The sequence below is a fragment of the Vidua chalybeata genome, chromosome 4 (genome assembly GCF_026979565.1).
Source record: "Vidua chalybeata isolate OUT-0048 chromosome 4, bVidCha1 merged haplotype, whole genome shotgun sequence".
NCBI classification, from domain to species: domain Eukaryota; kingdom Metazoa; phylum Chordata; class Aves; order Passeriformes; family Viduidae; genus Vidua; species Vidua chalybeata.
Genome location: NC_071533.1, coordinates 20,196,837 through 20,224,110, shown reverse-complemented (window position 1 = coordinate 20,224,110; position 27,274 = coordinate 20,196,837). Strand labels below are relative to the sequence as shown.

Sequence of the window (27,274 nt, the reverse complement as noted above, 5' to 3'; positions counted from 1 at the left end):
ATTGCCTAACCTGAAGACTGAATGGCATGATATAAACTTAGGCAAAAAAATAATAGGGTTTTCATTCTTATAGAATCCAAGTACCCAGTGATAAATAAAGTTGTTAATGAGAAAATTTGTTACAAAATACAGAAATTCGAAAATCTAAATAATTGCAGATTAAAAAAAGCACACTCCAACCACATTCTTACAATATCACATCTCTCAACAATAACAATAACAACAAAATCTATACAGATAAATGAAACATTGAACCCAGTAGATAAGAGAACTTGCCGGTCTACATTGTGGCCACGCAATTCTCACTCAAAGTAGTTGCAAAAGCATGGGAATATCAAGAAGGGGAAAAGAAACATTCTTACTAATGAACAGTAAAATTATTAAATTCCAGAAGGAAATAGCAAATACTATCTTTATCAATATGCAACTGGAATCTACAGAAATGTTGATTTATAATTAACTCAATTTATTTAGGAAAAAAAAAATCGGGTAACTTTTTTTAGTATTTCTGAGTATGAAAAAGACACCTTCTTCAGGGTTTCAGCAACAGGAATAAATGTGCAGTAAATCAATGCACAACATCTCAAAATTTGAAAATTTGTAATCACAACCAAATTTGCCTGTTCTGGACACTTACAAATGGATGGTATACAGCATATTTAAAATTTAGGCGTTTCAGGAGCTTGTTTAAGTGAAATGACACAGCTCCAGGAAGACAGAGGCTTTCTTTCAGCAGAACAGAAGTCCACTCCCTGTATGCAGTGACAAAACTGCAGAATTTCCCTGACTGAACAACTACATAACATCATACTATACCAACCATATCACTAATAGTTAAAGAACAGATAAATGATTCCTTTTTTTTACTGTACATCAGAACCAGGGTTCTTAAAAATGTAAAAATCAAAGACTATAACTCATACTGGGCATACTAATTCATATTGCACTTGAAGGCACTTCCAGGCCTTACAGCAGAACTAAAACACAACTCTCCAAGCTGTTTCACAAAAGGAGCTTGATATCCTCTCTCCTTCATTTTTAAGTGTGACAGCGCTGCACAGCTCTGCAGAGGTTAAGTGAACTAGAGACTAAAATTCTGCAAACCCTTCTTGAGCAAAAAGCTATGCTGCAGCTACAGCTTAACTGTGATGAGGTAAGGAAAATTTTTTGGTGACACAGGACTTTTCACTTACGCTCTTACTTCTGACAAACGCCGAGCGTATAAATAGTAAATAAATCACAGTCTCTATTATTTATCGTGCAGCAACCTGAAACTTCCTTCTGACGTCTACAGAAAAGTAACTAAAATATTCACAAGTGTCCTAGTTTTCAATATTCACTACAATTGTAGTGAATAACTACAACTGCAGCCAAGCTCTGCTGGTTTCACACAGAAGCCTTAGCAAGGCAGGATAAGAACCAGGGTGCTCTCCACAAAGGCACCGATGCCCAGCTGTTTTCCAGTTCCTCTGGTTTCACCAGATAGCGTGACACTGTCATTGGGCTAAGCAAAACTAGGAAGCCCTACCAATTTTTTCTTACTTCTGCATAGAGCAGAAAACCAATTAACCTTCCCAACTTGTGTGTGAGGGGAAAGAGAATTCTGCTAAACAGGAAAGAGACTCTGTTACTGAAATATAAAGTAAATATAGAAGCTTGAAGACAATAAAGTTAAGGCTACAAATGTGCCTACCAATGTTGAATGGTTCAGTAAATGCCTACAAGATACACTAGTGAAATTAATATGAAAAAAATTATGTTATCAGTGTCAAAACAAATTGCTACTTAGATGAAATTAAGTGAAAAATTCAGAGAACATATTCTTCAGATTTATAGGAAAGACTCATTAAAAAGTTGTGAAGAACATGTCAAATTTAATGACAATTTACACTAAAATACTGAAAATACAATGTTAGTGGGTTTTAAGAAAAGAAACTATCACTGGGTTAAAACTGAGAACTGCATGTTCCTTTTACAGGTCCTCTGAGTAGTGGCTCAGACTACTATTTCTCAGGTGGGAGGACAGATCCAGTTTGTATTATTAGTACTATTACCACTGTTATTATTATTAAATCAAACCTTGCTTTTACAGATTATCCAATGGTAGCAGAAGAGGCAACACCTCATACACCTGAATAAAAGCAATGTCTTTTATGCTGGCCTTAACGGCACTTAAGGCCTGAACTCACATAAGTTCTTCCAGACAAAACTGACCTTTCAAGATTTTTTGAGCCAGAGTTTATACTGGACTGGCACTTCATTTGCTACGGCTGTGACATTTTTGATTTGTGTACTTAGAGGTCTACTAACACTGTTACAGTTCATCTGTTGAGAAGTCCACGGTCTGGGTTCTGCTTGGGCAGGAACATTTAGGCTCAGGCATCATTCACTTTACAAAAGGAAATTTTTCTTAACTGGTCACTGCTGCCCCCAAAACAACCAAGTTGGTAAACTGTCTTCCATAGATGAGGAACTGCAAATGAGGAATGATTCATCATTCAGCTCCCCTCAAAAGATTTAGTGTGATGAGACATGTAGAGGCACTGATAGACCGTGAATGGAGTGTGGGCTGAACTAATTGAGTAGTATCGATCCACCAGTGCCAGTGAGATTATCATGAGCACCTGAAGTCCTCACAATATGGAAGAATTGAGAACAAGTGAGTGAATTGGGAAAAAATTCATCCCTCCAACTAACTCTCAACTGCATTTAGCAACCCTGTTACAGTAGTACTTAACACACATGCTGCATAGCCTGATTTATCTTCGGAGCCTCAAAAATATTAGCTAATTAATCTTTCACCATTGTAGTTTCACTCCACAGCACATCTTAATTTTTCTTTATAATTGAAGCTAAGGATTTAAACTGGCACAAAATTGTGCACTATTTTGAAGGAAAATGCTCCATGACCTCATCCTACTTAATTTGTCACAGCTAAAAACTTTAAAAAAAGAGGAGAAAAAAAAAGCATATTTATAGAATGAACTGCAATAATTTTTCTGATTACTATTTAAAATGAAATACATGTGACAGTCATAGCAGTTAGTAATTCTGTTTTACTGGAAGTTTAATGAGGGATTTGTAGTTGAAGTTAGTACTTTTGCATTGCAGCTGGCTGAAGTGCTAAAATGTCAAGTACTAACTGATTACTGTTTAATTACAGACCCATAAACAACTTTATATGGCTACAGAATTATTCCCCTAGGTCCTCACAGTGTTACCATCAAGACTAATTTTGAATAGGTGCTTAACTCGTGCATATATTTGATATAAAGTTTTCTTGTTGGACATCTTGGCATTTGCACTGTTTTAAAATCTGGGTGAGACTTTCCCAGGTATCTTTGCAACAAAAAGTTTCGTCTCTTGCTTCTGGAAATAATTTATTAATTTATTCTTACTCCTAAACCTTACTTGCTATTGAAGCTGAAAACTGCATCAAGAGATATGGCAGTTTTGTGAAAACATAAATGTTAGCTCAAGACAAGAAAAAAGCCCAATTCACTGCAACTCAGTAGCGAAGGGGTAGAAAATTTAGTGTGTGTGCTCAGTATGTCACTTCTTAGTCAGAGCATTCAGAAACACACCAGAGAGTATATAATTATTTATAAGATTATTTATTCCTCTGAGGGTGAGAAACCCTTCTGAGCTCTTCTGCAATCATACATGACCCCCATGCCTTTTACAATGCAGCAAATGGGCAGAGCAAAGTTTGAACTGTGCACAGTTACGACTCTTCCCTCCAGCTCCTTTAACAGAGGAAAGAAACAAGTAGAAAGAGCCAAAAGTGAGAGCAGGGCATGAGAAATGTGTCTTTAACTAAAGATAGGGAAAAAGGTAGATAGTTGTTTCCAATGGATTGATTTTGGAACTATCTTATGAAATTTTTGCCTTCAGCTTTAGATTATTTGACTTCATGAAATATCTAAACAACAACACAGACAAGCACAAGTGCATTTGGATCAGAATTCATAGAGGATTATTGTGTCATCAAGCTCTGCAAATCCAAACTGCCCCCAAGAACACAAAAACCAGATTTTAATAATAAAATATTTTATTACTCACACATGTTTTAATAAAATTTTAAGTTAGCAATACAATTGATATGACTTATACTAGTATATTAGCATTTTTCTTAAATTGCATCATTAATTTAAGTATAAAATGACATGCTGCAGTGCATCAGTCATTAAGGACACTTCTTCACCTGTTTTACACTGATTCTGTTTATTACCACATCTGCTACTTATTTCTTAATGTCTTATTAAACAGCCTATCTCAATACCTAACTATATCACACACTTTTTACACCACCACACTGTGAGGTCAATTAAAGTTTTTGTTAAAATTACACAAGAATAGAGTATATTATTTCCTTGGTGAGTATTTTAAAAGCCAGCCTCAGGTTATTTTGTAGTTTATGCAAATAAGCCATTAAGCTCCCAAGAAAAATTCCACATTTCCCAACACATTTTCTACTCATTTTTCTAATCTGAAAGTGTAAACCTAGTTTGAGAAGCATACAGCTTCAGCACCACTGTTGTGCATAATGCATTTCCTTTACAGCAAAAGCGATTCTTAACCATTTTTTTAAGAAATAACCTATTGTAGTTTTTGTGCATTACATTTTTGTTTGTATCTCAGCATATTTTGCTTCACATAAAAAAATTCTTTCACTGCTCTTATAAGAGCTTAATAGATATTCTAAAAAACTTGACCAACTGGACAGCCTAAAAAATGCTGACTATTTGAAACTCCTAGCCATTTCCATTGCGTTCTCTACTGCTGACTGTCCTATAAACCTACAGCTTTTACCACAAAATTGCAGTTCCATGAATCTTTATGCCATTATGTTTGCCCCTCTTTTCTGCTTCTTTCCAAAAACTGCATTACAACTCTGATAAGAGGAAACAAACCTACAACTGGTCTTAACTACCAAGCCCAGCAAGACAGATTTGCACAGGGTTGTAGCACTGGCAGCTGCAGTGCTGTCATGACACTCTTATTTCCATCTTATTTAGCATGTTTTTATCTTGGCCCCTTGGCTGAACTCTCATTTAGACCTAAATCACATACCTCCATGGTGCTTTGCACAATCCTATTCCAAGTTGGTATAAACATACTAAAGGAATGCTCCTTCTTCCCCTCTCAGAATACGTTAAAATCACATTGGTTTTGTGACTGACAATGAAGCTGCTTAAACAAGTTTCCCATCTGTGTGTCCCTTGATTGCTCATACCTGTCTTCAGGAGTGTCAAAATCTCTACCTGAGCTGTGCTGTTATAATTTATGGCACAGCTGATCAGTAAACTAAATCCCTAATTTGCTATTGATTAAAAATAAACTTGAAATTTATTTAAAAGTTAACCCATTCAATTTGTGCTGTTTCTGTGAAATGGAAAACAGACATGAAAAATGATCCAGAAACCATTGCTTTGGCATGTTTGACAGTGTGACAGAATTTTTTTAATATCAAAATGAGTAAGCTTCTGGCTGCCACTTTCTACTATGGCCACTGATAAATGAGTGACTATCATTTACCTTTACTTACATCTTCACTTGAAAGGTTTCATACAGATAATAACTCATATTTAAAATTTTCCACATTGGTCAGAGAATGCAGAGGAGCATTACTGCCAACAATAAGCTATTCAGCTGTAGGCTTTTCAAAGATAACTTGTACAGCTGCTTAAATGCCATACTTCTCTTCCTAGAAGTAGAAATGTGAAATTCTTGGTTTTGTTCATTTGAACTGGAAACATATAAAAACAACCTGAAAGCATACCATTTTCATAGATGATACTATTATCACAAGTTTAGATTGCATTCTGAGTTTCGCTCTGTTATGTGAATGCTTTAATTTACCCTGACCATAATTTCTGTGCCTCTAACACTTGGAATAAAATATGCACTTGTGAGATTGAGTGCTTTATTTTTCTCCTCTACTTCACAACTTCTGCAATTTTTTCATCCTGCTCACAGAGATTTTCCTGACAGTGGCTAATAAATCATTGTCCCTTAAACATACTATGAGGTTTCCATAAAGCTGGAGCTTCCTAAATTAGTATATAAATACACATATTATCTTTATGCTGCTGACTCAGGACTGCAACATTTGCACCTATTAGGGCACCCTAGGGCATGGCATCCTCCCTGGCAAGGAGGCCCCATCAGATCTCAGAGAGAAAGGCAGAAGCTTCTCACTCTTGGTGCAAAAGGGGAAGGTAGGCACTTAGGGGGTAATTTTTAACACAGTATTGTTTTCATCCCCTCCTCAGCTGCATGGCCAAAGTAACTTATCTATAAGGTCCTCCTAAGAGGCCGCCACGGCAGCAGAGGACCACGGAGAGCAGAGTACTCACTGCTTATCCTAATGATGCTGTGCCACTGTAGAAGGGGAGATTTATGGCCTCAGAAAGAACACAAGTAGTATAGAGCATAACTGAAGATCTTTGAGGTAAGGGCACTTAGTAGACATTACTCCTAAACTGACATCACAAAGAACAGCAACTGACTAAAACAAGAAACCATGTTTAAGGTGAGGCTGCCACCACTGTTGCATGCAAAAAAGGAGAGAAGAACTGGAAGGTGAAAGGGAGCGAAAGTTCAATAACAGGTTGAAATCTTGGTTCTACCTAAAATAACCATTAAATTACCTATAACTGATTTAGTAACAACTTTCTTTTTGCTCCTCATGCTTTCAATTTCCTTGCATCCTATGCAGGTCAGCTTGATTACAACAACTTCTCCATCATGGTTGCTCTCTGTCTTACTCCTCAGTTAGCCTCTGTATTTTTCCCAACCATTATTATGGTTGACTGCATTGTACTGTTACATCTCTCACCCATTTCTCACCAACTTGCTGTTTATTTGAAAGAAGTGCTATACCTCTGAGCAGAGATATGTCTCTGTTACATTATTTCTATATGGGGTGTTTATGTGTAAGTGGTGAAAATGAGAAGGCTTGCCTAGACAAGATAGCAGAAGCACATATTTTCCTGGGTGAAGTATCTGAAACAAAAAATAAATAAATTACGCTTAAGAAATGAAACAAAAGAAACAAAAGTAAGAGTGAATTGCTATTTTGGAAAGCCCTAAATATAGACAGTTTCAAAGGCTCCTCAGCACCATAAGAAAATTCTGAGTGATGAAAATAGGAGAAGGGAGTATGCTTTCCTGAACTTTTTATTCATATTAATCCTGCCTAAAGTCCCTCGTGCCCTTCTTCGGTAAGGTCTGAAATTACAAGCCACAAACACCTGTGACAGTATTTTATCTTAAAATGTCAATTATTACTGGAAGTCAGAACGTCCTGCTAAGAAGCAGGAGGCCTGGGGCCTTGGACACAGATATCCTTGCCCATACTTTAGGCTTCCTGCGGTGCCATGCATGTGGATCCGTTCTCCTCCAGTGAACAAAAATCTCAGCGGCTAATTAGCAGTGTGCATAAATAACTTCTGTGGGAGAGACACATTTTGGAAGCAGTAATTGGCACACTATCTAGCTCTGATTTGCAGTTATATTGCATGACCAACATACGGCTGGAAAGAAGAAATCATTCATTGCCTCAGCCTACTGTACTATCTACTTAAGTAGCTTAGATGAGCGCGAGTGGAAATAAAGTGATTATTCCAATTATCAAAGGCTCAGAGGAATACACTGAGCCATGAGAAATTCAACCTCACTTAATAAACTGCTTAAAATTAGCAATGAAAAACAGCAGGAGTCAAAAGCAGTGTGAAGTTCAGCTGATCTAACTGCAGCAGCACAGGACAGCAGCAGATACCAAGCAAACTGGGACACACTCATCTTCCCAGTCTGTGCTGAAAAAAACACCAACTAACATCTCTAAAGGACTCTGGCTAGACTTGAAAACAACAAGAATGACATTAAAATTGAATTTGAATATCATCAATCTATTTAGATTTACTGAAACACGCTGCCCTTTGCTTCCATCCTCTGGCATTTGTCCATTACAGCTGTGTGCCAACACTGAATGGTTTCATTAAAATCTGAAACAAAAGGGAGTGATGTTCTGAGTTACAAAAGTTAGTATTTTTAAAAGATAATACTTGTTAATAGAAAATATCTGATCACCATGATTCATTGTCTGCACTTAATTCCATCAAGCATTCATATTCCCAGTGCATTTCAAATATACCCACAAGCACATTTTCAGAAAAACTGTAATAGTATTTTCTTTATAAAATAAAATTACAGATAGATTTGATTTCTTGTTTTTTTACAAAATTATAACAGTGTAGAATTCCAGCTGCTTCATGAGTTGAACTACAGAGATTTCCTTTAACTTGAGTCTTTGGGAGCATGGAGTTTTTTTCAGTTTTTAATATGTTCTGCATAAAACCAAAACAGACTCAGAAGAAAATCCTCCAGCAGATTTTTAATGATCTGGGTGAAAAAAATACTTTGAAATCTCACAATTTCATCTCAGAATAACACTTGGATATAACCTGAAATATCAATTATTAATTATCTAATGTAAAAGCACTGTACTAATTACATGACAATTCCATACTACACTTATTATATGTCTTAGAAACTAAATTAAAAATGATAAAAAATATAAGTATTTAAATGCCAATAACCACAGACATACAATCTCACTGAGGTAGTTCAAATTGCCAAGATGTGGGAAAAAAAAAAAGGTTTTGCCAGTGAAAATACACAGAACAGAAAGTTCAGTAGCACAGGACAACAGGCCAGATAGAAACAGTACTCCTTGCTTAGCTTCATTTAGTACTGATTACATCTAAAAAGTGCTAGCCCAACCTGTGCTGGAATTATATGATCTTCAAATACCAAAAGAGGTGCTTGAACTTCAGGAGTGATCTTGAGATTGCAAAACCTTAGTAGAAGTAGAATATTTCTATTTGCAAACAGATTGAAGTCTTATTTTATGCATGAGAGGTATACTGTGTGCTTCTTTGACCCAAAAGTACTGTTTATAATGTGGAACTGCCTCTACTAATCTGAGTCCAGAAATGCTGCAAAATGACCGAGCCCACCAGTGGGATTAGACTCAGTTATATAACTATTCATCCATCTATTACATATATCTCTAGTTATCTCAATGTTTCCAGTTATTCTTTCTCTGGGAAGCTCACTGTTGAAACAAATATATTTTTAATTATTTTAAGTTGAATTTGTCCTTTTGCATTTAGTGATTCTACAGCAGGTACCATAACAATGCCATTACTTCACGTGATTAGAACAACTGAACCCCAATCCTTATCCCTTGGCTTAATTGTGCCAATTAATAGATAATTTTACATCCCACATATTTTGCCTTACTAATAAGTAAGGAAAATCCATTTAAGTAATGTAATTATGCAACACATATTGGAACACAACAATGGAGCAACAATAGTTCATTTAGATTTGACCTTGCAACAATGCACCTTGCAGTTTGCATGCTACAAAGCTGCAGCTTGCAGCTGTTTATAACTGCATCCTGTTTATACCCAAAAACATCCTGAATACGTCCAGCCTCTCAATGAGGTACTGAGATGGATCTTAGCAGCTCTAAGTGCTGTTATCATTCAATACAAGAAAAAGTTGTACATCTAAATCCAGCTATTTCATAGTATTACTTTAAAAAGAAGTACTTGCCACTTCCTTTTTCCAAATTTATTACAATTTACCTAATTTATTACCATTTTACAGTCTGAAGTTGAAGGGACAGATAAAATAACTAGTGTTCTACTGAAAGAGGAACTGATATGGTAAATTAAATATATTCAAATGGGGAAAAGATTATGCTGTTTAAGTTGTTGCAGAGACACTGGATATCAGAATGGAAAACGTGAGATATAACTAAAAAGCCTAGTCACTGTGTAATTTTCAAACCTTTTTTTTCCTCATTCAGAAAAAGTTATACCTCTAGGTACATTGCAGCTTAGAGAGCCATAATGACTGCAAGTTGATCCAAAATAAATATTAAATTGAAAGGACTGGCATTAGAAATGGTGTATGAGATGTGTCACATCAGATGCAACTGGGTTACAATCATTTTTACCTGCTTTGAATTTGGCAATTTTCATTCAGAAAGAACACTTGTTCCTTTTTATTTCTTCTAAGAAGAATGTTTTGAAAGACATGATTCATGTTCCACATGTCTAGGTATAATAAATGTGCATAAGCTCATGAACTAAGAATAATTATATTAATTTTAATCCCTGAAAAACCTGTTGTAAGACACGGTTTTCCACTATTGCTAAAAACAGTTTCTTGCAACAGCTCTTTAATGATATTTTCTTCTGCCAAGTGCAAAAGTAATCAAGCTACAAGCCAGTGATGTTCAGAAACATCATTAAAAGTTATAAAAATTTGCATGTAAATAAGCGCCTTCAGGATCTTACTACTTTCTCAAAAAAATCATCTAGCCATGTAGCAACCTGCAAATAATATGTTTCCAAAGGCCACATAAACACTGAAGAATGACAGTTTAGATACAAAACTAGAACAATAAGCATTGACAAAAGTACTAATTTATCCATCTGTATTTACCATTACAGAAATGAAAACTATAGCTGAGTATCAGGCTTTTAATATAAACCATTCACAATCAGAATAAAACATAACTGAACAATGCAGCTCAAGGATTTTACAAAAATGGAACTTCATAGCATTTATTAATCCATTAAAAAGACTACAGGTTCCAGGCCATAACCTGTGTACAACCAAAAATCCAGATAGTACTGCTTTTAAGCCCTTAAGAAAGACAGTACATCTTTGATCCAGAAAATGAAACTTTTTTTTTTAAAGACATTAATTGATTTTAAAAATCACTTTTGTGCAGCAATGTTATTTCATACTGAATGGGAAAGGAAAAGAGGAAGAAAAGAAGCTGACATAGGAGAAATTTGCTATCACAAGACTGAATAGGTTTGAGAACACACAAACATGTTTTTTGATGTGTGACACTGTACCTGGTGATGTGGGAAGTTGCCTTCACACGGTGGTAACGATTACACAGACTGCAATCAAGAATGCAATGCGTGACAATGGATGGATGGAAGGTAAAAGAAAGAAAAAAAGAGAGAAGGAATGAGAATGATATTCAAACATATAAAAAAATGAACAACTAGAAAACTTCATGGACATACTGAAGTACTCCCTTCAACTCACTTCAGATCTCTAAACGAAACTGATAATCTTTACAGATCTCACCTTGATTTTTGCTTATGTTCTGCTCGTAGCTGCAGTAAAGAAAGACTGGTCCTCTCTGAGTGCAAAATTTCCAATATTATTAGAGTATTACAGACTGGAAACTAGTCCCACCACTGTCACCAGAGTGCAACTGGGTTTTTGTTGTTGAGCACCTTGACCTTATGTGTTACTTTAGGTTACAAACACAATGGAGTGAGGTGTTTAACACCTTTTCAACCACAGGGGAAAAAACTTGGTTACATGTTTCTTCTGGTTTTTATATATCCACAAGAAGAAATAAATGGAGGGTTAGAGAAGTACAGACCACACCAAGCTCTGACTCTCTGGTTCAGCAGGGTACCCAAGGGGAGTTAAACAACGTGGTGTGATCCACCTGCTTTAGAAAGCCCAGTCCAGGCACTCTTTGACTTTTTGCAAATTTGGTTCCCCATAATATTTTTAGGTGCTGAAACACTGCTTAGGAGGTTCCTGTTGTCTGTTCCTTCACTGACATGCTTAGGCTGAAAAAGGCCATCATGTAACAGAAGGGAAGGGATGTGCTGTGGTTTCAGGAGGCACGGATGGATGACAGCAAAGGGAGTGGACCTTTTTAACCTCTGTTGGAAACAAAGCAAGGCAACATTAAGCAGCAGCAACTGCTTATAACTCCTATATTCAGCCTTTCAAGTGATACATGACCACAAAAATAAAGATAACCTTAGACTCACCTGTCATTTATATCTAGTGTTTTAATTACCTAAAATCGGAATTACAAATTTTCTCATACATTTTCTCTATTGGTCCACTAATGGAATAGATTCTATTGCAAGATGTAATCACTGCTGAAAGCTATTCACAGAAAGAGACACAAAAAATCACTACAGAAAAATCTGCTGTTGTTACTGACTGTATTTTTGGGGGTTTTTCTTTCTGTAACAGTAAATAGCCAGATTACTGACTGTGGGAGAAGGAAAGGGTTGCAGATTTAACTGCAATGCCCTCTTACACATAGGCAGGGCTCTGTATTGAAGGAGCTGAGGGACTGCATTTCTGGATTCACCATTAGAAATAAGAAATACAGCTATAAGGACTAGGCTAATATTATGCTTGTGTTTTGTTTTTTTTTTTCAATTAGGATACAGGTTCACGAGAAATTAAAGATTTTAGTATTATCTGGATTGCTTAAACTCTGAATCTTTTGAATAATCTCTCATTCTGACCATATCAATTTATTAGAGGAAAATGGTAACTATATCTAATAAGAATTTGCTAATACTTGTACAAAAAGTGAAAATTTATTCAATTGGAACTTTTTTTTGCCAATATTATCTGTATGTCCTCTGCTAATATACGTTATTGTAAGTGTACACTAAACACATTGTATATATGATATATTTTGTGTGTACACAGATTATGTTCATTTTCTGAAAAATACCTAACCATGACAATTTGGAAATAAATGGACAACCTAGGACATGAGGCTTCTAAGATGACATGCAAAAAACCAATTAATTAATTATAAACAAGTAAACAATGCTATTTACAGAACTGAGTTTGCATTCACCTTATGCATTCTTTTTTTCCTTGGAAACTTCAAGTGCTCTTAGGGGTTTTGGTTTATATATTTGACAAGTGTAATTTGAAAAGCATGACAAATTAATAAAACTAAGAAATCAAATACAACTAAAGTAACCATATAATGATGAAAAATAGCACATTTTTTTCTGTTATTCAGTTGATTTACCTGAGAAATCATTAATACTATGCTTAAATTAATTTAAATTACCTTATGAATCAGCAATAATTAGATTATAGACTGAAATCCCATGTTTCAAACCAAAATTGCTACATATCATGGAGCTAGCTGAGGGTTCAAAGTGAAATGTTGGAATCACAGCAGGCTGATTCTTTTATGCTACCATTCTCCTTAGCACACCATCACAGCTTTCAATTACTGAGAAAATACATCTAAAAATAAACCACAGACCTAAAACGCAAAAAGTTATGTTTGAAAGTCACATATAAATCAAAGAACTGAAAGCCATTGTAATAACATACGAAGTTCAAGGCACTAGGATGAAACAGCAGTTGAATCCACTGACGCAGGCAGCAAAGGCATTGTGTTATCCCACCTCTTCCTAATATTTTCATTAAAACTGGGAAACATTCCAGTAGTTTCAAATAGAGACTTTGCTAAAATTTTGATGGTAGGTCAGCAAAGCCATGGTTAACTGATAGAGGTTAAACACCTTCTACTACTAATTGGATACCATTAAGATCAAAAGGAAGACCCAAAACAAATGTTTTTTAACCAAGTTGCCTGTAACTGAAACTATAAATTATTGTCAGGAAGCCTGCTGAAGATTGATAACAGAGGTGATCCCATGCCATGAATAAAAATAATCCTAAATGCTAAAAACTACCAGAATCAAGGCTCAAATTCAAACTGCTGAATGAATGCAAGTGGTCCTGCTGAAGCCACCCAAAGCTCTGCCTCAGCTCACTCAGCTACCTCAACCACTGGGCTTCATTCCTGCAATTCTACATGCAAACCCACTGTCATCTAAATACTCGTCCCAGGCTTTTGTTCCCACCTTACATTTTAATGCAATTAAATAAAAAGATTAGACTGGGGTATAATACACAGAAATGCCCGCTAATTCTGTCCCACTTCTCCACCCTTTGCATGGAGATCTATCTCATCTTCCCACATGGATATATTAGTACTTTAGAGGCGGTGGGTTTTGTCTGTTGTTGAAATTCACTCAAAGAGATGTTGTGCTGCTTATCACTGAGTGTAGTAGTCCAGAAGAAGACCTGGAAGGCATTTTTTCCTCTTTCCCCACACCTGTTCTCACTGCTGATGTGGGCAGCTTGAAGATTTCAAAGCAAACACTGATATGAAAAGGTAGAAAATCCTAAGGTGGAAAACCCCCTATAACTAAAATAAAAATAAACCAAATCAACCAACCAACCAAACTAAAAACAACCAAAACCCCCAATACCCAGAGGATCAGGGTAGAGCTCCCCAGCAGCAGGATCAACTCCAGGTACAACTGTGGGACATTTCCCCATGCAACTGGCCAACATGGACTGAAAACAGCATAAGACTGCTTTCTCTGAGGGCTGGTTTTTAGGTTTAGGTTTGTTGGTTGGGTTTTTTTTTTTTTTGTTTTTTTTGACATCCTTTCAGCTCATTCAGTGCATCAAGTGGCAATTTCTTTCATTAGTATCTTCTGGGTAAACTCTATACATCCAAATGTTAGTTCCCCTTCCCTTACATAGATTCCCCTGGGTTTGCCCATGGACTTTATTCAGAATCCTTGTTACTACTGTCTCACACTGTGAACTATTCCCAGCAGAAAACATAAAATCTGACTGCCTCAAAAGTTTTGTTTTCTATTTTGGAAAGAAAATTTGTTCTTGTCTGTATTTTTTTTTTTTTCATGCAATTCCCTTAATGAATATCATCAGTATTACACTTCTTGGTATATCTCTATGTGAAGGGTTCACAATTGTCTTATCTGCGTCTCTTTACTGGGCAAGAAAAATGCTTCTGTCTGGAACCATCCAATAACCACTTGGAAACCTTCCAAAATGAATGTTTATAAATATTTCCTCGATACAAATAGATTTCCTGACAGTTTATAATAAAACACCAAGACATAGGTCTAAGTTAATATCTAACATTTGGGAAAACATTTTATATTATCTCTCCAGTGGAGCATGCCTAGTAAGTCTTTTGGCATGAAAGGGAATAGTTACAATTAATTATTCCTATGATGGTTAACCAGCATGCAAGTAGTGCACATTTAATCTTTCATCAATAAATTTTATACGGCACTATGAAAGACACAGAGAGGGATTTATAGGAAGACTGGGAAAAAACCTCACTTTAGTAAATTTTCATGGGGGTTAACTCCACATCTAGCAACAGCGAGGAAATTGGAGGTTAAGAAAGGAATTTGTGAGTTTGGCCTCGGTGGAAATTTTGAATGCTTGAGAGTGACAGCACACGATTTAACAAGGGCTGGCTCACAAGCATTTGTATTCAACCTTGGAACTGAGAATGAGACTTTTACATTTAATTCTCAAAGCAAGGGATCAAATAGTCCAGCGCAATAACTTCTCACATAAATCACACTCCAGTACCTCACTCTGTAAGTAGATATACTGATTTTAATTAATCAATCCATTTATTTCCAGTCATTCTACTGACTAGAAAAAGAAATTCTCCTTCCCAAACTCACTGACTTCCTACTTTAATTAGCTTTTTTTTCATAGAAGTAGGAGCACTTTGGGACGTTGAGATTCATTATACCCTTCAGCTACGCACTGTCTCGTCCTTGGCAAAACACAACAGCAAACCAACTCTCCTACAAAACAAGAGTTGGGTGCCAGGTATTGTCAATAAATGGCAAGAGAAGAATACAAATATTGTCTTCTACACACTATTTTGTCCATAGCCTGGATCGCACATCTTCTGCAAGGCCCTGTTGGAAGCCACAGAGTATCCTGACATTGATGTGCTAAAATCATATCTGAAACTTAGTTTGCTTAACTGCTTTATCAATGTTACTCTGGGTTTTTTTTGGGCAAAGAACAGAGTTCTTTCATTTCCTCTTGAAACATCAAGGCTGCTACCCAAATTCATGGCTGCAGCTATTCACAAGGATGAATTAGTTTTAAACAGACTTTTATAGGGATTTCATTTCATCAGAATTATCCCCTGCACCCCCTTAGCAGTAGTAGATACTTTTCAATTGAAGTATTGTATCACTTCTCATCATATAAAACCTAAACTCGACAGCAGCATAATTGCAAAATGGTATCTAATATTTCATGTTCCACCAACCCAGAGGAGAGACATGTAGAATCATATCTATCACTGGCCCATTCCAAACTGTTACTGTTATAATTCAAAAGGAAAAAAAAAAAGAAGTTGTACCATCAAAAATAAGACTGACTGTAGAAAAGAGGACTAAGAAAATTGCCATTATGATTCCATATGGAGCACAGCATATGCCAAAACCTCCTTACATTGAAAGGGATTCAGATACCATTTCCTGCACAAGCTCAGAATTTACAATGTGGCTAGAGACTCATCAGTGTTAATTAAAGCAAACTCTTTACAATTTTCTGCAATAAAAACATGGGGAAAATAATTAAAGATGCAGTTAGGTATCCTCAATATCCTATGTTAGGGCACTAGTTATAAACTTAATATACTTTGTGTCTTATACTAAGCTACGCAGGAGGGAAAGGGGAAGCTGGAGGACAACAGACCTCTTCCAGCTTCCATACTGGTGTGGATCTACTGCAGATCTACTTATGAGAAACCTGAACTTTTTTAATAGACTCCAAAAGTTCATCAGAGCTTGTAGACCATTAGTAGACCATGTGTAAATATCTAAAAAGAAACCAACTCTGTACCATAGAAAAATGGTCTCATGTAATGGAAACACATTTTAAAAAATAAAATGGTGGTGGTGAGAATGAAGAGAGCAGAGAAAATATCAAAATTCTTCAATGATTATAGTGGGTACAGGATACTCCAGCACATCAGCCTCAACAAAGGTGTGAACTTCGGAGAGATGACTTCAGGTCCAGCAAGGGACATTCACCTTCTTTGTACGCTCAACGCTTTGAAGAATTGGTCCTTGAGGGATTTTTGTTTGTTTGCTCTACAGAAAAATCCTAATTGGGAGTGAATGACAAACTGGGGGCACAAGGGATCCCAGTGGGTGAATTCTGTACATTTAACTTGTACAATGTGTCTAAACATGCAGCTTGCAGCAATTATTTCTTCAGCTCTAGTACAAGTTTTTTCTTTTTCTTTTTTTTTTTTCAGTGCTAATGAGTTGAGGGGATGTAAATAAAAAGATATTGCCTAGAAATAAAATGTGTCTCTTGTTTTTCTCTGAGGGTACCAAGCAGACAAAAAAAAAAAAAAAAAAAAGAAGAAAAAACCAATCTTGCTCAGAACATTTAGCTTAATTTATGTAATTCCTTCTGGAAAGCTTTCCTATTCCCAGACTTATTAATCTTTGTTATATATTAAAATCCTACTTATGATTTTTAAGTTATGAAAATTTGTCAGGATTTTTTGATATTGTATTGGTCATTGATCTTGCATTAATCATTTAGAATAAGGATGGTTAGGCATAACTTACACAGTTCTACAACTGTATATTAAAAAAAAGAACAACAGTATCAGAAAGAAAAGCAAGAGTGGTTTACTGGCAAAAGTGAAAAGATTTCTTTTTGCAGATATCTTCCAGAAGATCATAAACCAGCATAAGACTAAATACTATTATTCAATTGCAAGATGGAAATGTCATGCATAAATATTTTAAATAATTCAATAATTGCTATGACACTTCAATTTACATGCGCACACCCCATGTCCTCCTCAGAGGAAGTCAGAACATGACAATCAGTTAAATCTGCCAAACTGCATGGTCTTATGTACTACAGCATGCCCTGCTATTAGCTCAGTTATTTCACTGACCTAGAAAGTCATACTGGGCACCTTAATTTTTTTTTTTTTTTTTAACTGAGATATATGCACATACAGATTCTTAGACCTTATCTTTCATGTTTGAGCTTCAAAAAAGGTTATCTGGGTTTGCAAAGTATTTTGAAGGCTAACTAGGATTTCACTTACTGAGTAATAGGTGGCACATACGTGCACATACAAGTGCAAACACTTTGAAAGATAGTCAAGTTTTTACTTCTAGTTTTCCTACTGAAAATCATCCAAGAATTATGGCAATATGTACACTGTGATTTGTACCATCTTGCTAATTCTTCTGTTCAGCCTCATGGCTAGGCAGAAGAGTTTTCAACATGAAAGTTTCAGAAATTGGCAATGTCCAAGAGTTTGAACTAAATGTCATTTCCATCCTTGATGATGCTGTCAGTTTTATGAGCTGTGGCATACACAGACTATACTGTACACTTAGAGCATGCTCAGCAGTGTTATTTTAAAACCATCACAGATGTACAGCCCCAGCAGGATCTCACATTACAGAAGCCACAGCAACCCTTCCATACAGCTGATCCCTTTGTCCAAGCAGACAGAGCATCACCCAGGAAAACCAACTGTCCAAATCAATAACATTCTTCCATCTAGTAAAGTTCCTAATGTATGCCAGCTCCATGTCTACATTTCAATCTGGAACTTGTAAGATCTTACAAGACTGAGACAATTACTGGATATGCTTTTCATTTCCTGAGTGCACATCCTTAACAAGAGAGAAGCACAGAGGAACATTGCCCCCAGCACAGAAGATGGGTCACTTCACTTGGCATAATGTGACTAATTTGCAGAACAGGTCTGGAGAGCTCTGAAGTTCACCACCTTCAGACCAATTTGAACACATTTTCAAGCTCATCCACAATAAAGCCAGAAAAAAAAAAAAAAAAAAAGTGAGTGGGAATCCATTCTTTGTATTTAGAAGGAGAATTTGATGTAATCGAGTGCCAAGGGTGACAAATGAATAAAACATGAACTGCTATAATTGAGAAAACATTATGGTAGGATCTTTAGTTAGCATCTTTCACATACATTTTCTTTTTTTTTTTTTTAACTCATGCCATCTTTAAAACAAGTTTTTTGTATATACTCAATTATACATAAAAAAAAAATAATCTTTCTATCTCCTGGTGAGAAAAAATATAATTGTGCATCTATACTAAGCAATAATCCATATGAGAAGCATTCTAACCATCTGAAATGACAATTCCGTTGTGACAAAGTATCTATTTGATGAGAAGGAATAATTATTTTTGAGCATTTTTCCATTTTTTCCAACCCAAGCACGCTTTCTGTTTTGAACTGGCTTTTTACTTGTGACCAAAAAAAAAAATCAACTGTCTTTGCAAGGTTATCAGGTAATTTTTTATATTACTTTTTTTTTTTTTTTTTTGCCTTCCACTGCTAGTTATATTGCATATCAGAGAGCCCCAGGCATGCCTGCTTACTTTTAAGAACTTATAGGAACAAGAAGTTTTGAATTTCCTATGGAAACAGCAGGACTGGATAGGTACTTAAAGTTTTATGTAGGTAGAAGGATAAAATATGCTTCTCCTCATGTCCCTCTTTCAGAGAGAGACACAAATATCCCTTGCACCTGAGAGCCAGTGCAAGTATGAGTATCACTGACCTATCAAGAGCATCAGTGTCTAAGGAAAAAATCCAAAGATAGCACCTGTAGCTGTAGTCTCTTTTCTTAGAAAGAGTGTGGATTCAAGGATTAGGATATTTGGTTCTGCAGCCCACAGCTACAAATACCATTTTAACCCTGCTGCAAAGCTCTTATTCTAAGAAAGTAGCAAATTAGGCCAAGAATAACTTCAGTGAGAAGCTGTTTTAGAGCCATGTTAGCATGTAATACACACAAAGAAAATTTCACCAGAAGCAAAAGTCAAACAATTACTCTTACAAAAAAAAAGAAAAAGATTAATGTTCCACTAAATAACTGATTCATAAAGTTGTGACTAATGAATAAACAATTTTTATTTTCCAAGATAAAAGCAATGGGTAATTTTCAAACCCTGAGTATTCTAAGATATTAATATTTAATTGTGATTTCAGTCTGTTTTTCTTGCCTAGGATTGAAAGAGAAACATAACAGTGTAAAGCACTAAGGATGTGTGGGCACATTATTCCTAGCACAGAAAAAGTAATAAAAGAAGATCTGTGAATTGGCTCATGCATTAACCATAGAGAATGCTGGCAATGCAAGTAAGCAATGCTCAGTACAAAAAATGGGTGAGACCACGAGTCTGACTTGAGACATCACACTACAAGGCTGTGCCACATGCTTTAATCTGTGCTTTTTTGTAGAATGCTAACTACACTGAAAGCAACCTTGGCCAACAAAATATTTCTCTTGTGGTCTTTTGAATGTTGATGATAAAAAATAGACTGTCTTCACTGGCCCCATATTTAAAAAGTTGGGATGAGAAGCAGCACAGAGAATTAACTGAATAAAAAGATGGACGATGTATCTAAAGCATCATGAATTTTTGTGGCCTGGTTTTGATGCTTTGTTGCTATAACACAAGACTAGACTCCATCTGTTTTTATTCAGATCATTAGGAAATAATTACTCTTAGGGCCTGAAAAAATATCTGGGCAGGGCCATCACGGGCCAGTCAATTGCTTGGTGGATAAGCTTTCAATTTCCTCCCCAAGACACAGAAATGTAGCATATACAAAATATTTGTGAGTAAAGTCATGGCTTCACTATGTCATGACCTACAGAACACCTGAAAAATCTCTGAAGTGGTTATGCCTCATAATGCTGTAAAGAAGCTGGCAGGATAGAAAGAAGCAATCTGGTGGATCAAAGGGACATAGGGAGTACTTGATCACTGGTGTGTCAGTGCAACGAAATCAGGTTTCAGCAACACAAGCTACTCTGAATACCTGCACAGTAAGAGCAATGACTCACCAAGACAGCTGGCAGGTAAATTTTCAATGTGTCTCTGCAAGCTGCCCTAAACACTCTGCACTGGTAGTTTCCATTTTAAGCACACCATTGATCTATTTGTTGTTGTTTCTCTTTTAACCAAACTCACTGATATATATTGCTGCCTCTCCTATTTCAAATACTGAAAAGTGAATTGTAAAAACGAAATATTATTTATGCATAAGGAGGCTTTCATTAGGTCTCAAATGCTTATAAAGGCCAAATTCTAGTAGCAAAACATTGGGGAAATTCCGGAACCAAAACTAAATACTAAACGTATTTGAACAGTGTTTAAGTGTCTATATATTTGAAGTCCAAACTGTAATTTTTAAAGTATCTTCCATTGCTAGTAAAGATAAGGATGGAAAAGTTGAAACCTGAAATAATTGTCAGATTTTACAAGTTGTATGAGAAGAAGCCTTCAAAGAATAAGCTTCTGGAGTTATTGTCTCTTTGTTCCTCTGTATTTCGCTTCCATGACAGGTGCTCAGAACTGTAATCACTAATATTTTCTTTTCCTCAGGTGTATTCAAAATATCAATTTGATGTGTGGCACCAGAGATAAGAAAATCAAAAATGTCCACTTCGGCATCTAGAGGGAACTACATCAGACACAGGTTAGGTATTTTGCTGACCGATAATGAATCAGCCACACACTGATAATATGTGTGGGAACAGCACGACTATGACCAGCCCCCCTTCTCTGTCCTATGGTTACCCTAGCTGATTCTTAAAAGTGAAGGGGGAAAATTAAGAACCCTGTTGAACAGAAACATCCTTGGAGAACACACTCCATTGTGTGTCTGGGATAATAGAGATGTGACAAACTTTTCAGCAGTGGGTTCATTTGTATTTGGTCAATGCAGCATAGAGCACAGTAGCTTTATGCTCTCCCACAGCGTTGCTCCAAACAGGCATGGAATTGCAGAGTGTTGACATTAAGAGTCATCAATGATAGGTTCAATTATCTGCAATCCATAGTGCCAACATTTACTGACCATGGGCAGGAACTGGCTGGGATGATCCACCTCTCAGAGAGGGGCAGTGTGCTGGTAGTTGATGCACACACTGGGCAAGCACAGAAACAAAATGTTCTTCAGCAATTTGGATATTGTGGGTGCACCTTAGATTACTTCAGATGATGGCTTTTAGAGAGCCTACAATTATTCACACAAAAACAGGGAAAAAAAAAAAAAGTGTGACAGAACTACAGGGATCCAAATAAAAAAGGTCACTAAGCCCCTCACAAAAAGTAGCCAAGACATGAAGAAATACAGAGATCTTGTACAAAATGCTTTTGCACTTGTGACTTCTTTGTATAAGACTATATAAGCTTCTTTTAAGGTATTCAATCAAAAAGGTTATCTTTGTGGGCTTTTTAAATCCTGTATGGAAGGATTATTTATAGTTCAAGATGTAAAACTCATTACAATAACTGCTTCTATCAGTAAGTTTGATAGTAATTTATTACAGTAATTAATTAATATTTTCAATATATTGTAACAGATTTATTATACCCATTCTGAAAATAATGGATTTTTTTACAAATTAAAGAAATGCTGTCACTGAAAAATATCGGTTTGTAAATATAACCATTACTTTATCACATTACTTTTTGCATTCATGATGAAGCTATTACAAGGTTTTGAAATTGAATCTTTACCTAAAAGTTCTCAACTTCCAGGCAAAAAAGCTAAGCTACTAATATTTCTCCAAGGCTTGAATATTCAGCAAAACTGAAACACATACTGCATATTAATATTTAGTTCATGTTCATATTCATATTCAGATTTTGATTAGGGAGCCAGCAGTTTCTTTTTTTTATGGAAAGATACTATTAAGTACTTCCATGCCCGTGCTCTTATTTTAAACAAATAAATTAATGGATTTATGGAGAGTTGGACCAAAAATCATGAAATTATTCCTAGGGATTAATTAATTGCATCACAAATAACAGAAGACAAAATTTCTCAGCTGTGTTCTTATGAAGAATTAAACCACGACATTCAGAAGTGATGTTTGAGTCTCAACCACATCAGCTGTTTCCAGACACATACCTCCACTTGTGGAGGGAAAAAACAATGACCATGAAGTCAAAGAAATGGTAGTGCTCCTAATCCTCCCAGTAGATGTAGTGAGGGCAGCAGCACCCCCTGAAACCAATTTATGCCAGGAGACACAAGCACAGGCTCTGTTTCCATCTCTGAGAGCACTGTGTGGGGAGCAGAAATCAGCTCATGTGCCTCTCCTGGAATCAGGCAGTCCATCAGCTCACCTCCCTGGCCTTTCCTCTCTCTTGATTGCCTCTCAGGACTGACTTCAGCAAATGTTAACTTCTGTTTCCTTGTGCTACCTCTGAGAAACCTGGTACTAGCATTCTTCAATCAATGTAAAAATTTAAGAGGTCTCTACTTTTTTACAAAAATATTGCAGTGTCTTTCTTTTGTTTGATAAGGTACTACAGTTTAAATTAACTTAAAAGACAGCTGAGAAGTTTGTTGTTCATTATAATGCAGTATCTCATCCCCATATTTTGTATTTTGCTTTTGTAGTCAAACATTTTTAATCTCTTAACACTATTGCCACCTATAGTAAATTTGCTGGAATATAATGAAAAGCATCTTCCAAAAGACCACAATATTCTGAAAGTTAGAGACTACAAAATTATCATTGCTTTATAATTGTACAGGGCTGGACTGATTCCTCTGTGAGTCAGACACAATCCTGCACATGCACAAAGACAGAGTCCCAAAGTGAACCAGCTGAGCTCTGGGCCCTGACTATGCCATTTCCTCCTCCTGTATTGCTCCTTCATGTTCAGGCAGTGTCTGGCATCAAGCATGTTCAGGTGTCCCTTACCTTGACTTAACACTTTAATGCTCAGTTGAACAAGTTGTTGAGTTGTATTATTTCTGCATATGAACTCACTCAGCTGCTGACTCCCATGGTACCTTATCCCTCACGTGCTCCTCACGTGCCTTGCTTTATTCACCAGATGTGATCAAATGATGAGGCTACAGCCTGTCTGGGAATAACTTTCTCCTCAAATTCTAGTCTCTAAGATGACAAATTTTCATAATGGGGTTAGGAAACCTGTGAAACAAAGGAAACAATATTATGGACACACAGTCTACATATGAAGCTGCAGAACTGCATCCTACAGCACAGCAGGAGCAGGGCACACAGCTATTCATTTGTCTCTTTCTGCTATGGATAGACTAACTGGATTAATACTGAGGGATAAGGAATATCCTGAACTCTTCAGGCTTAACACCTCAGTAGAGATGCTTAATCCTTCACAGGAATTCCTCTGTGAAAGGAGAGAAGTACAAATCATGTTACCCTGATCAGCCTAGAACAAAATATCCTTTTCCAATTAAGAGCAGTTGCTGCATTCACCAGCTGAGCACTGATAAAAGCTACAAAAAAATGGAAATTAAAATCCATATTTAACCCCCAGCTGTACAAACTAAAATTTGGTGGTGGTGAAATGAAACTTCAGGCGCCATTTACTTTTTTGCCACCCTACAGCTCAATCTAAAACCTGCAAATTAGGTACTCTTATGCAAATAAACACACAGTATTAAGTACTTCTGTTCCTGGAAGAGCTACCTTCACCTATTGTGAAACAGGTCACACGTTTTAAGAACTACCTGAATAACACACAGGAATTTACTGTAATAGACTACTGGTGACGTACATCCTGGATGTCACTTAATGTCACTTACCATCCTATTGTGGCACCTATACCCAAAGTCATTAAACAGGAACACCTAGCACCAGAAGATGATTAGTATTCAAAGAAACCTTCCCAGAGACATATCATCTATAATTCTAGAAGTTCATTATCCTGACTAAGCCCACCATCAAAAACATCTTCTGTGAGAACCAATGCCTCAGGAATAGTTTCCTGTGTGTAAGACAGTGTGTGCCTAATTTGTTGACCCTTTTAATCTATTACTGGAGTAAGTACTTCCCAGATATTCTTATTTACTTTTCTCCTAGAAGAATCTCAATTATATATAGTAACACACAATTATAAAGTAATTATTTGCTTCTTGTCTCCATACTGAATGTAAGATATTATTTTCTTGTCTCTTTCCTCCTTACACACGATTTTACTGCACCTTCTTGCTACTACATCTTCTACTACATCATCTACTACTAAGTATTAGTTAGTGTTCCACTCCCATAAATACATGGATATACATCTAAAACTCATAGCTGTTGGTTTTGATTTGAAATTTGCTATGTCTGTGGAGCGTTCATGGACTTATAAAATGTTGTTGAATATGATGCCACCTATGACACGGTACCTTGATTCAAACAGTGAATAAATGCTACTTCTCTTCTGAAGTTTCCCTTCAAGAACTAATATTAAATAAAGGTGTAATTTTAACGCTCACACTGCTATTTAAAAGGGCAAGCTCCCCTGAGAGATCAGCTTTCTGTTTTCCAGCATTAAAATCAATAGTGCCAGCAATCACCACTGCTTTGCACAGATGACGAACACAGCAGTTTATCAAGTAAGTTCACTCCAGGATCCAATGATTGGCATTGACTTTGAAGCCTTTGGGCACTTAAGCAATGATATCTGAATATAACTTAATGACTGTATTATATCTGAACCCACAATTTTCTTGTATTAAAGTTCATATATCATGTATAATGATGTTCCACAGACACCAAGGTTTTCTAAATATAAAACAGAGCTGTTTCTTAGGAGGCAGCTTTAAAAAAACAATAAAATATGCCACTTCAACATTTTTCCCTCCTTCTATCCTATATTTTTCTCATATTATAGCTCTTACAAGAAAGAATGCAAACAATATCTTTTTAAATAAGGAAATTATTCCAGGATCACCTCTTGAGAGAATACAACCTCATTTATGCTTCGCTCAAAAGGAATGCTGTGAGTGACTTGGTTACTTATTATAAATAAATGGAACCTAAACCATTATGGATTTAACACAGCAGTATAGCCTAGATAGTTTACAGTTTTTCATAGAACTTGAACCTTGAGGAGTATCTGATTTAAACCATAAATAAATAAAATAAAATTAAAAACAGCTAACCAGAGCAAATGGAAGGAAATAGATGAATGATCAAAGTAATACTGTGTTTATGAGATCTGTTATATTTGAATAAATATGCATAGGTTTTTCAGGGAGTGAAAAACAGTGCATACCTGAAACTGAGGAAAAGACCTGAAAGAGGAAGATAAGTGAAAGCAGGGAGTTGACTGAGCAGACAAACTATTTCTGATTTTGCTGGATTTGCCTTATGCTTAGACATACAAAAATGACTTAACAAAGGAAGCAAAGTGTTTAGTAATTGTTCTTTGTTTGGTACAAAGATATGAATACTCAGGTAATTTCCAGCCTGCAACTGTTGAAATGAACCAGATGACTTGAAATCAGTCAGCAGGTCTCAATGAACCAAACTAGATCTGCACACAGGAATTAACACACATCCAGACAAGTCCAAACAGAAGTAGCTGAGCATAAATAATTGCTTAAGGTTTTGATATTTGCCTGGTGTCTCAATAGTAGAATGCAGTCCTCCAAGCAATGCTCTGTTCTCTAATAATAATAGTGGTATCAAAGGTACAGATAGGGTTAAAGAGGTTAAAATTATAGGTGAATGCACATTTCAAAAATATTTATGTAGTGCAATTTAGAGTGCAATAAAGGAATCCATTAATTTTTATATATTTCATCATTCTGCATTCTTTACTTTTCATTGCTGCATGCAACAGAAAGCTTGTCTTGAAATAAGTCACAGCAAGGAGCAGAACTTTCATGAGACTATGATGTCTCTGGCTTGAAACTTATGATGGATTACCAAGAAAACTAAAAACACTGAGTCCTCAGGTCAATTATTTAAGCTTCACTGGCAAACAGAAATTTTTCTTCCACCAAAGGCTTAAATCGACTATATGAAATTACTTTAATTGGAACACTCAGTGTAAGATTTCATTTTATTCGATGTGACACCACTACTGCTAAGACAAAAATTGTATGTGGGCTCTTATCTCAGACAGATCTGCACCAAGGGTATGAAAGATGGTCTTTCATCTTTTTTTTTCTGGTTTTTCATCCCATTAAGAAAACTACAGGGTAATGTATGCTTAATGGCATCTGATTATATAGAGTGATTTATTAGGGAGTGGGAAACTACCAAAATTATTTCTGATATCAACAGATTTTCCAGAGAAGTCATTAAAACAGTCACACTTTTTGGCCTGATCTAGGGCTGGGCACAACCTAGTAACATTTATTGAAGATGTTAAGCCTCAAATATAATTATATCTGTTATATTATTTAAAATGTGTTACTCTTCATACTTCAACTGAATTATTTACAGCCCTACTTTGTGTAGGAATTGGTGAAGCTCTTCAACTAAATCAGGACAAGAACACCTGTATCTCTCCTTCAATTTAGCAATTTACTGATCTGCTAGAGAACAGTCCTTCCCCAGTGCTGTCATTATATAAAATACATATTAATAGTAATCCTATACATCAAAATTTTGTTAAAATCATAAGCTATCCCAAATTTTAAGAAGATAACGTTGAATCAAACTGCCTATTATGAGCTTCTGGTCTTAAGAAGGTAGGTAACTTCAAA

General features: G+C 36.0%; 1 protein-coding gene across 4 annotated transcripts in view; it reads right to left on the bottom strand.

Annotated features, from left to right (window-relative positions):
* The window catches only part of CCSER1 (coiled-coil serine rich protein 1), a 603,186-nt gene that overhangs the window by 75,736 nt on the left and 500,176 nt on the right, over positions 1-27,274 (bottom strand). Inside the window, exons 10-11 of one of the 4 annotated variants that reach the window (XM_053941472.1) lie at positions 10,947-10,994; positions 7,937-8,009 (exon numbers count right to left, since the gene is read on the bottom strand). The exons of 2 other annotated variants lie outside the window; for them this stretch is intronic. In XM_053941472.1, the coding sequence (XP_053797447.1) occupies positions 10,986-10,994 (9 nt within the window). In that variant the 3' untranslated portion in view covers positions 7,937-8,009; positions 10,947-10,985. Of the gene's footprint in view, positions 1-7,936; positions 8,010-10,946; positions 10,995-23,670; positions 23,739-27,274 lie in introns of those variants that run through there. One more of the 4 variants, XM_053941471.1, reaches the window with a different exon arrangement.